Genomic DNA, 12263 nt, shown 5'->3' with positions numbered 1-12263 from the left:
AGTCGGCCGACCAGAAAATGAATAAGACCCGAGGGCATGATAGAGACGTGGTTTATTTCACACCACTGATTGCCATTAATTGTCCTTTAGCCAATTGTGACGTCATCGCTTTCACATGACAAGATATTTTTTAATGATCATCTGATAAATTAGGAAACTTTTTTACAAGGCAGGACTGAATGAGAAAGATGGGATGAACTATGCCAGAGATACACGTGAAATCCAACAAAAAGCCTGACCTCTCCCACCACTGACAATTTATTTGTTATGAAAAGCTGCGCAAATTCCTTAGTAGCAATAGTGAAGAATTGGTCCATGCTTAGCGTGCGTATATCGAGTTATAAATGCACGCGGGAAGTTTGGAGAGCACGAATGAAGCGTAAGAGTTGCTCGAGGCGTAGCCGAGAGCAACTCTAGCTTCTTGAGTGCTCTCCAAACTTCCAAAGTGCATCCATAACTCGATATACGCACAGCTAAAAACATGGCGATAAACGTGACTTGGGCGCTAAAACATGTTTTATTTGTGATTGACTACAAAGTTCTCACAATGCACGGTGAAGGAAAACAAAGGTCATTAGGATCCTAACACGCCACAATAAGTTGAGCAATGGTTGAACGAAAACACTTAACCTGGCCATGGTTTCTAAAATTGTCAATGAAAAATTCGCTTCTTGGAATTATTTACAATGAAAATGTAGGCAAACAAAGTTAATAATACTCAATGAAAATGTAGACAAACAAAGTCAAAATACTCAGGTTAAGGAAACATCTTAGCTTGCCGAAAAGTTAAAGGCTGGAAGTAGAGTTTGGATTGGATTCACTTCGCCGAAACTAAACAAAAGGAACTTGCACTAAACTCGACGGAAGTTTTGCAGCTAAATTGAAACTGCACACGTCATCTTAATGATATACGCACGGCCGTCCGTACAAAGAGATTTCGTTCGTGATGGCCCAATAGGAAATAGATAGGACTAGCGCGCGCGCTATGTTATAAAAACATTTTTAGAATACAGTAAAGCACAAACTCGCTTCCAGAGCTTTTTCAAAAAAAAAAACAGGAAAGAAAGGAGATTGAGCAAAGGAAAGCAGACTCAATTATCGAGTTCCTTTTTAAACTTTGACGTTTTCGCGTTACAGTTCAATCCGAAGGTAATCCTAAAAGATTTTGATAATTTTTTGAAATATTCTTAACAAATCGAATGTGGTTTAGCGTTGTCTCTACTCTTAACGACAACGAGTACGCGTCATCATAGCGGTCAAAATGTTGTGGACTCACGAGGCGCAGCTGAAAAAGGCATTGCGTAACACATTGACGCGAGCAGCGTTGTCTGAACTCTTATCGACAACAGCAAATTAGCCAATCAGATTGTAAGATTAGTAGCAATTATGGTAAAAAATGGTTTCTACTATTAGAATGCTGTTTTGGACGCCTTAAAACTGAGTTTTCTTCAGACGTTCAGTCGGTTGCGTCGCTGCTTTGGTCTTTGCAACATTTTACAAGACATTGTGAATACCTAGAGTTTATCAAGCAACAAAACAGAGCACAAAAATGATAGAAACATATCTCCAAATCTGAACCTCGTTCCCAGGGTCTCTCATCTTCCCGCCCTGCCAGAGCGAGAGAGGAGAGACCCGTCTCTCCTCTCTTGCTCCAGGAGCCCGGGGGGCTGGAAGATGAGAGACTCTGGGAACGAGGTTGATTAGTTATCAATCTTTCACTTTATATGTACTTCAGCTTAACGGTCACTTCTAAAGATGTATTAAAGTGGAAGCCTACGAAACGCCAAGTTTTTAAAATCATAGTTTTATTACGACATCCGTTGTTTTTCTGCGCAGGGTGCCTTTTTGATTCAATATTCCTACTTACAGTATATGGCGATTTCCCACAAAGACTGGGTACTACCGAATTCACGAATTTGATTGGCTGAAATCGATATTGACCGCGGTCTAGATTTTCCCAACTGGACCAGTTACATTTTGTGGTGAAAAAGTTGCAAACTAAAACACAAAAATATCGACTATTTTCTTTTAAATATATAAGTAGAAGTGCCTAAAAGCCTGATGAGAAAAAAAAGTAAAGAGGACGAGCACACTTTGACAGATTTAAGTTCAGTTCATCTCCGTTCGCAAGCAAAATGTCAGCTAGTACAAACCAGTTACATTAAAGGAGTTACATCATGGTTTGCGCATATTGAAAAGTTTAGCCTCAATTTTTTAAATTCGTCGTTTGTAATCCGTGTTAATCTTTTCCATCCTTAGCCATCCTTGTTCCTTTATGGTTTATCATTATCTCTTTGGTGCTTTTCTATCTTATTAAGCTGTTAGTTTCAGGTTTCCTACCATTTAAACGTAATTTTGAGAATCTTGACCTCGGTCTTGTGAACAGACCTCACTGCGTTCACCTCGGTCAAGACCTCTGATTAAAAGTAATAAAAGAACGAGTCATCTCGAGTGAACAAGCTTCGTCTTAATGAGTGATTTATTATATGGCATAAATAAAGAAAGAAAGAAAGAAAGAAAGAAAGAAAGAAAGAAAGAAAGAAAGAAAGAAAGAAAGAAAGAAAGAAAGAAAGAAAGAAAGAAAGAAAGAAAGAAAGAAAGAAAGAAAGAAAGAAAGAAAGATTTGGTTAGAGCCCAGGCCCAAATATTTTCTCCGTTTCTATTTCATTTTGGTCTCTCGCTCTATGAATTATGAAGAAAACTGGGTAACACTGGAAAGATTGCCATTTTCTCAGCCATTTAAACACCTTTTTCTTGTTTTCTAAAGTTACGGGGTTTTTTTTATTGCAACTCATTTGACTGCATTTTCTGTGCATTTTCAGGAGGCTATTGCTATTCATTTCCCGTTCTCAGACGCGCCAAATATGGCGACCATAATTGCGCAAGAGCTTGTTCCCACATGGCGCAAACGCTGCGTTATGATTGGCTAGAGCCACGTGGGCTACGAACACGGCAGAGGAAACCTTGGCGCTATTCGACGGAATGCATTGTTCTTGAGAAGATTTTACGAAGCAAAATGTATTTTTGAGGAAGTTTGCCCCTCTAATAACCTGAATACCTATCAAGTCGTGAAGGAAATGTTTCAATACGCGTGGTTAGAATGTTAGCGATCCCTGAAGAGCCCAGCGAAATGAGGTGAGCTTCGTTGAAAGTCGCCATGGACGCGTTGTGATACACTGAAGTTAGTGAGATTTCACTAAGCTTACGTGTTAAAAGGATTTAAAGCCACGGAAGGTCGATATTTTGTCGGGTTGCCGCTCAAACTATTTGTGAATGTTCTGCTGAACATTGCCAGTTTTATATCTGTTTGATCAAAGACATCGAAGGCGAAAGTTTGCGTAAAATTCTTTTTTAACACGAGTATTTGTACGAAGCGAGCTTTAGCTTAGAACAGAGGAGGTTTGCTTGTCCTTAGTACTGGGAATGTTTTTTTACACTCTACGTACTCATTTTTTAACAAGTCAATTGTTCATTCTATGCGACATGTTAGTGAACGACATCATAATGTAATTTGGGATTATAAAGTTCGACTAAATTATTCATCTAGATAATTCGATCATGACATCCAAGTTTTTGAGGAGGAATTTTATCGTCTTGTTTGGTTTCCACTTTTGAATGGACGTTTTTGGACGATATTGTTGTACTATTTTGTTTTGTACTTGTCTAATCTCTACTATATGAGGGCTTTGGTTGCTCAAGTACAATTGTTTCTTAAGTGATTTGTAAGCTTGTGAACTGTATATTTCAAATGTCTTGATTTCGGTTTCGTTCACTTTAAGCTTACTTTCTTTAATCAAGAAAAGGCAGTTTTTACATCTCGTTTTAACCAGGTGTTGTCGCCTTTCTTTTTCAGACTCTGGGGGAGTCCCCCTCCATTTAGTAAAGATTCTTTTTTTGATGATTATTCTACCCCTTCCTTCCTGGAATATGATGTAGCTGCAGAAGTGGAATGGTCAGTAATAAAATATTTTTTACATTTTTCAGATGAAGCCAAGGGTTTCTTTAAATTAATTGACAAGCAGACTAGATTTATAGTAGTGACGTGTCAAACCTTAAACTTAAACTATATTGAATTTGTTGCATACTCGTACATAGGAAACCAATGGGTATTTCAGGTAAATTTGAATGTGACGACGATTGTTACAAGGGAACTTAAGAGTACAGTTCGATTACCTGATAGAGTGTGATTATGAATTTTGAAACCCAGTGATTATGCTTTTGATTATCATGTTTCTCACCTGTGTTGTACCTTTAGTCTCCTCATTCAACTGATGAGTAGAAAAGGAGGAGTGAAGCTCTGGGAACACGACTGGATTGAATTTATAAGTCATTCTTGTCTCCCAGCTCAGATTGACAACCACAGTGCTTGTACTGCCATCAAAAGGTTCCTATCACATGTACATGAACTACACCACACATGCATATGTTTATATGTACAGGAAACACCAGGGGAATGGGGGCTTCTCAAGTGTAATAGTAATATTGAGGTGTGAAGACCTATCTTGGAGTTAAATTGTGATCTAAGTACTTCTGTAGGGTTACACACTTTGTGGTGACTCTTTGAACGAAAGATATTGGTTAGGTTAGCAAAAGGAGTAGTGCTCACAGGATTCTTATTTTTATAACAAACAATTGTATCAGTTTTCTTTACATTTAACTACATGTGAATGACAATTGGACTTCCTGTATCATGCAGAGTAAAATAAATATGTATTTCCCTGATTGAAGATTTGTGGTCATATTTCAAACTAACTTGAGATTTGTTGCTTCGTTTAGTGGTCAAGGGTTAGAGATAGAGGAAGATAAAGATTGCTGGTACAGTGAATCAACATCGGCTACATCTTCAGTCAATTCTTCAGAATATAATTCAGATGACGGATTTATAGACATTGAGAGTGAAGATGGAAAAATCTCTTCTTTCTCAGTAAGTACATGTATAAACATGTGGTGTGCATTTGGTATACAAAATTATTTTTAAGTGGCTTTTCATTCTTGAGTGATGCCTGTTAAACTACATTGGAACATATATTTGCAAACTCTTTTTGAACTGTTCGTCGCTGTTGTGTTGTAGGGCTCATATCTAAATATTGCAGAGTTGGAGAGGAAATGTAGAGGTGAGAGTTTGTATTTACACTTACAGCTGTTTCGACAATGGTTGCCCTTCAAAAGTGTACAAGGGTATGTAACAGTGCCAATATGAATGATGGGTAGTGTCAGTTTATCGCTAGTCGATGGATTGTGTTTTTCAGTGTGATAGAACGTAAATCCAAATGTGTATTCATGGTTTCTCCTCCCTTCATGTGGAAACTTTCTGAACTTTAATCTACCAGCCATGAACTACATGTAGTATTATAATCTATAATTCCTTGTGGCATGCTCTTGTGCAATTTTAGGTTTTTGTAGGGGAACATTCCCTCGGAAAAAATTACATGCACTTAGAGATGTTTGTGCCAGTTGTTTCTGCTCATCCTTATTGTGCATACAAATTCAGATGCCATGTCATGCATCAAGCGTGCGCAAAGTAATAAAATGAACAATGATAGGGCTGTTGTACGGGGCAGATGGCCATTGCTATAGCTAGACCTGGATTTAATGATCTTGGACGTTTGGTGACCCCTATTTTTCTTGTGATGGATCATTTTCTCTACCGATTTTCTACATTTAGTGAAAAATTGAAGAAAATCTGTTGATTAGAAGTTTAAATTTTTTGCAAAATGCACCATCTAATTCCATTCTTTTTGGCTCTTCATTTATGTGTGTGGCGGTTTCAAATGCCTCTTGAAGGGTAAAGTTTCATGAAAATGTTGGCAATATTTGGAATTATTAACGCAATGGATTCACTCATACAAAATATTACTAGGATAGTTTGTCTCCATTGATTCATCTTTGATATTTTAAGCTAAAAACCCTGGAGACCATGCTGATTTAGGTGCACCAATTTTCCAAAATCAGACTAAATTTCCACACGTTTTACAGTATCTCTGAAATGAAGTTGGTGACCCCCAAATATTTTTTTCATTTCTGAAACAAACAATTCATTATGTGTGGAACATTTTGTGTGGATATACTTTAATTAGAGTGTTGGCAGAAACTTTGCCATGGCACAGTGCAGGCAGAGCTAAAAAAAATGTTCAAGACTTGACTTGGAATTTTTGTTATATTAGTCTGACCCATCCAATATCATACTATTGTCTTATTAGCAGTGTATCAATATTGCTGTAGACTGCAATTGAGCCTAGCAGTTATTTTACATGTAGATGTTTCACAATTATATGTGCTTCACAGCACAGCATGTGAAATGTTGAAATGAGACAAGTTTTATGGTAACACACTTTAATTATATATTTTACTCCAAAATGTAGCAGTGTGATAAAAAAACAGCTTGACTGCCTTCTTTTAATTTCTCTAGAATTAAAAGCTGTAGAGAACAGCTCACTCAATTGGACACGAAATTGCAGTAGAAAAAGGAACCAAAGGAATGGAGATTCCAAGAAAAGCTCACTAGTCGATGATATTTTGGGGAGAAGCAAGCAGGAAAATGAGAGAAGTTCAAGCTCCAAGTCAAGAAATAAATATATGTGTCCATGCCAAAAATTGAAAGAATCCATGGAGTTTGGCTTGAGTTGGTATGTCAAATATCGTATTACATTTTTGTACATGTATGTACATTTTGTATTTGAGGTTTTAAATTTTTATTTCTTTGTTTTTTATGTAGTGAAGGACACGGTTATTGATTCTTAACCTTATTCATGTGCAATCCTCCAATCATGTAAATGTATTTTCAGTGGTTCTGTAATAATTAATTCACAGAATCACTACTTAGTTGGAGGTAAATGAATGGATGTTAAATCCCAAGCTTGTTTTGTTTCTGTGAACATGCTTGCTATGAGCTTTATCCAACATCACCTGCTAGCTATATGGACTGTGCCTGTGGGGTTTCCACCTTGTATTTATTTATCTTTCTTTTTAATTTTAACAAGTTATTTGTTTTGTGTTAACACTGTACACAGTTTAAATTAAAAAAAAGTTCTGATTATGGTCTAGTGGATTTTCCAAACTACATGAAACTATAAAACATGGACATTTAGTAACAGGGTTTTAATGTTTTGAGCTTGGAGTATTTAGTGAACCATAATGATTTGATTTAGAGTCTTCACTCAACATATAACATTGTTCCTCTCAATTACTGACACTAAATGTTCCCCTGAAATGTTATTTTGTGGTAAGTGGGGTTTAATTTGGGGGCTTAAGTGAAAATGACTAGTACATCCTTGTTACAGCTTGCCCGAATGGTAAGCTGGAAACTTTATTTTTTGCACCCTGGATTTGAGTAAAGTTAGATGTAAATCTAACCAAACTTCTACAATACATGTAAATCGTAGCATTTATTGTCATTCTTGCTAATTCCTGTATTAATTCTATCGTAGGAACAAAATGTCATCTGATGACCAAGTCGAGGCAGTTGAATGCTTAACAAGAGTGGCTTCCTTAACCATGGGCCTCAGAGAACAAATGGAAATCATCAGAATTATTAACCCTGAAGCAACAGTCCTTCCTACAGACACAGAATTTGAAATAGGTACATTAATTGATTGTCTTTGTCAGTTGATCATATAAGTGGTTACTAAAAGCAGCATCCAGAGAGTGAAAGTTGGAAATGTTACTTGGCTACTTCTATTAAAATCTTTAATTCAATTATTTTCATAATTGTCCTGTCTAACTGTTCACAGAGTCCTGGGTGGGAAAAAAACCCAGGTTTGATTGCCCGGAGGAAGTAAATTTTGTTCATGAGCAAGTGAAAATGGAAGTTTGGTGGTCTGTTTGGCAAGTGAAATTAGCCTCAGTAGTCTTGTTAGTGATAATTTCAAATCTGAAAAAATTTCAAAACTTATGATTGCAAGATGAACAAAACAATGAATTGAAAGCATGGATTAATTTAAAGCTAAGTATACTTTCCTCGCGTTCGTTGTGCACCTATTGGGCAAGCAATATTTTAGTAGGGGCAACTGAAAGCTGAAATATACTGGCCCACTCGGCAAGTGGTTTTCAAAATTATTTTCCTGCCTTGGAGTCTGATATTAATCATTACCATATATAGAATCAAAGTTAGCCAGTCCAAAGCTATGTCAATTGTCCTGATATCCAGTGATATCAAATTACTGACTTGATATGGCCAGGTCTGTAGCTGTATTTGGGCATGTAAAAATTACCAGCATTGTACATGTACATGACATAATCTTACATTTTCTTTTGCTATGCTTTGGCAGCATATAGGGCTCATTTATTTATTTTGGTCTCTCCATAGATATTTTGGCATTTCACCAAGTGTGAACCATTATGTACACTGTACCCAATTGTCAGTACCTTTTTGGTATCAGGCGAGTTTGGTTGAGGCATGGTTAATTCATATCTGTGAGACCAAACATGCCTGATATGCCACCAAAGCGTACCAAAAAGGTACGATTACGCTGTAGGTACAGTGTATTTACATGTATTGTACCCAAGTTTGGCTAAGCGAGCTTGATATCATAGCCACGTCAGTTCAGTGACTTGATATTGTGGACTATTAGGACAGTAGACATGGCTTCTAATTGGCTAATTGAAAATTTGAGTATGGTAATCAACCAAACTGGTTTGAAATGCCATTGAAGTGTGTACTTAAAATATACAATATTGGGCATAAATATATCAAGGTGAAAGCCACCATCCTTCTTGCAAAATGGCAAAGTATTAAATGGTTTAATCCAAGAATTTGACTGTGCAAAATGTACATGTGCAATGTAGTTACTTGCTCAATTAAGCATTAATATTGCAGTTAAGAGAATATACATGTAGGCCTTGATGACTCTTACTCTGATGTACTAACTTGTTGTTTTGCTTTACCTTTGTGCAGACCTAGACGCATTCAATGATGCCAAATTTCAAAGAATACACAGATACATTATAGACCATCTGTCCAGGGATTCGTGTCCTCTGTGTACAGGTACAGTGTAGCCATCATATTTTGTGTTTTTGTCACACCTTTCGTATTACTTTTACTGGAACTGTGAGGGATATTTTTGTAGTGTTACATCACAATGTTGCACCTTCCTGTTACATATACATGTACATGCTCAGTCACACCTTCTTACATGCACTACTGTTCACACCTTACTACTACCCTAATCACTCAGTGGCACAAATTCATGTAGACTATGTACTGTACCTGGTTGCATTTTTTTTTTTACTGTTGGCAGGCATCAAATTTAAATCTCACTAATGAGTATTAAACTTGTTTTAATTTGTTCAGAAGAAATGTTTTGGGCTTGAAATATTATTCGGTTCACTTTAGGGAAACATTTAAAGTTTGTAACTTAAGAAAACATTTTGGTTGAGATTACCATTAGTTTTTCCAGGAAAATCTAATTGTTTTGTGAAAATAAAAGCTGTTAGGATGTACATGTATGAACATGGTTTTGCCATCTCACTTTTTCCTGTTTCTTCCAGATTCACAATCAGAAATGTGTAGACAAAATTCAAATTTCACACACAGGAAGCACTTGAAGGTAAGATTGTGTTAGTTTTTCTTGGAATTATACAAGTCTCTCCCAAATGTTCCTTTTTAGCAAATATAGCTGCCTCTTAGTGATCCTAGTTGCTTTGGGTAGTGAATGAAATTTAAGAATTAATCGTACACTGCAAATATTAGAAGCATTCAATACATTTGATTCTTCAGGGTGAGACGAAGGTGAAAAAGTGACTTGCTGTTCAGGAATCTGTTGTTTGAAGTAAAAATACCTAATACTAGAGTGACCCTGAATGGAGTAATATAAAATGGCCACCTTATCAATATGGACACACTATTACGTCTATAGGAAAGTGGCCAGTGTATGGCGTCATGATGGTATGGGGAGGTTGGGGTGTAATATGATACTTGTTTGAGGGAGGATGCAACCTTTTTTTGTTAAAAAAATGCTTATGTTAGCAAATATAAAACCAAAATGTATCAATAAAACAGAAACTTAACAGAAAAGGACCAACAACATGCAGTATCGATACACACAGTCACCGTCAGTCAGTGATTAACTGGCCGTTGTAGAGAGGTTAGAAGAGTGAATGTATGGACTGTCCACCAGGACCAAAAACGTGACTGTTGAAGTTCGACTGAATATCATTTTAGAGAATTTTGTAATACCATAATCCTAGTCGTCTTTAAAATAATTGCATTATTGATCCAATGTTGTAGTATTCAATTGAGGAGGTTTGAGCTAAAATTTAAAGCAAACACATTACATACACAAAGTAATTTTCGATTTTTTTTTTTTGTCTTACAGAGAAAACCTAGAGGAACTCTTAGCATGAAAAGAATTTCAAGAAAATCCTCGAAACATAAAGGATTGTTAAAACGAGTTCAGCGACAAATGTTAAAGGAGCAAAGAAGCGGCCTCTTTGAGAATGAAGAGGTGAGAAATCAGACATGGTACCATTGTGATGATAAATAATTAATATGGCAGGGCTGAACAAGTTGCCTGACATTCTAACAAAAAGCCAAGCCGTGTTTGTTGAAAAGCCTCTTGAGGATTTATTGCATATGAAATACCTGTAGCTGATATCCACTCCACGTTATTCTTTACCAGAACCCCTCTTCTCAGAAGACTTAAAGTATGAATTATTTCATTAACACAGAAAGTTGGTGATGTGGTACAAAAGAATAAATCAAGTGATAGTTCATCAATCTGCCGTGTCTACTTCTGGGATAGCTTAGCTTGGTGAAAAAATCTCACTGGTTATTTTGTGACGTTTTTATTTTCTCTTTTCTCTCTGCAGGTAATTTCATTGAGCTCAAGAACTAAAGAGGAAGCTAACGATGTTGAAATTGACATACTTTGCTAATTTTTTTGAAATAACAAAATGAATAAACTTAAGTAACGCATCCACTTTATAAGTGTTGTTGCTTCATGAATTTTTTATACTTTGTGGTTCCATTCCCCTGTAGGACATGTTCTTTCACGTATGTCGGGGAAAGCAGAAGAAATGGGAAATCTCGGGGGGCCGAATACAAGCCCGGAACCAATGGAAATGCCAATTCCGCAATTAAACAGCATGCGGAAACCGGCCACGATATACATCCTATTTACGCCAACATTCTTGAAACAGGTGTGAGCGGCAAGAACAAAAGACTGTTTCTGGAATCCTTGCACTCTTTCTTAGACAAAAAACTCCGTACATGAAAGAGCATCCTTCCCAAGGGTTTACGCGTCACTGGTTGCCTCCCTAGGGGGCAACGAACAATAACGTCCCAGCTTATTAAAATTCTGTGAATCGCGCGAAATCGTCACTCTGAAGAAGACCGCAGAAGGCGGTCGAAAATTTACAGACAATTTTAACTTTTAAGATCTGTTTTAAACTCTACAAAACAATACCATTACTTATTTAAGTTACAATACCACTTCTTACACTACTGCAAAATGTGCCTCTCTGATGCAGTCCGATAACCAGAGAAATACTTGAACACAAACGGTTTATTGTAGAACATCTTCGGTTTAACAAATTGACGTCAGTTTTTCATGCGTCTGCCCTGTTATTGATCATGAATCTCGTCATAACATTGGCAAAGTAGCTGTGGATCCGCAGATTACTTTGACAATGTTATGACGAAATTCATGATCAATAACAGGACAGACGCATTAAAAACTGACATCAATTTGTGTTTTACGATAACAAATTGTCAAATTGTCCGCTCCCGCTCGTTGACGCATCGTACAAATTATAAATTCATGTGTATGTCCGCTTATTGACATAAAAATTAGCCAGTGAGCGCGCGAGAATTTCTGTAGTTATCGTAAAATGTATCGTTTCGTCTAAACTACATTGGAGATTGGTAACGTAAGAACATCTTAAAAACAGTAGGCGTTGAATGTTATTCTTCAGAAGCATGTTAGATAGTCTCGTGTTCTTTCGAGTTGAGGCCTTAAACTACTGTAACATAGACTGGTCAATGTTCCATGCTTTCGTCGATCTACGGTATCATCAGGGATAGAAAATATTCCCCTGAACAATTATGTCTATAGTAAGGCAGTTGATGAGGTGTGATGTAAACGACAAAAATGCTGGTAGAAAAAAAAAAGAGTGCCAGATGTGACCGGGGCGGATTCATTATAACACACGGACTTGGCCTCGGAATGCCGGAAATCCCATTTCGGAGAACCTCAATTTAAAAAATTTTCCGGGGAGGAATACCCCCGGGCCTCACACAACAGGGGACCACCTTCCGTGGTCCGTAT

At 37.0% G+C, this 12263-nt stretch overlaps 1 protein-coding gene across 2 annotated transcripts; it reads left to right on the top strand.

The window, feature by feature from the left end:
• Positions 1-2950: 2950 nt before the first annotated feature.
• On the top strand, positions 2951-10924 carry LOC110051049 (uncharacterized). 2 transcript variants are annotated; one of them, XM_020757020.2, is made up of 10 exons: positions 2951-3135; positions 3854-3952; positions 4777-4924; positions 5072-5114; positions 6410-6626; positions 7428-7579; positions 8894-8983; positions 9487-9545; positions 10314-10442; positions 10807-10924. In XM_020757020.2, the coding sequence occupies exons 1-10, from the start codon at positions 3101-3103 to the stop codon at positions 10870-10872; spliced, it is 1038 nt and encodes a 345-aa protein (XP_020612679.2). In that variant the 5' UTR covers positions 2951-3100; the 3' UTR covers positions 10873-10924. The 2 variants fall into 2 exon arrangements, with proteins under 2 accessions (XP_020612679.2, XP_089134618.1); XM_089278492.1 differs by lacking the exons at positions 2951-3135; positions 3854-3952 and adding an exon at positions 3987-4384.
• Positions 10925-12263: the final 1339 nt, after the last annotated feature.

This window comes from Orbicella faveolata, unplaced genomic scaffold (genome assembly GCF_042242905.1).
Source record: "Orbicella faveolata isolate gen_17 unplaced genomic scaffold, um_ofav_v1 contig_46, whole genome shotgun sequence".
In the NCBI taxonomy this organism is placed as follows: domain Eukaryota; kingdom Metazoa; phylum Cnidaria; class Anthozoa; order Scleractinia; family Merulinidae; genus Orbicella; species Orbicella faveolata.
This window is presented reverse-complemented; position numbering and strand designations above follow the sequence as displayed.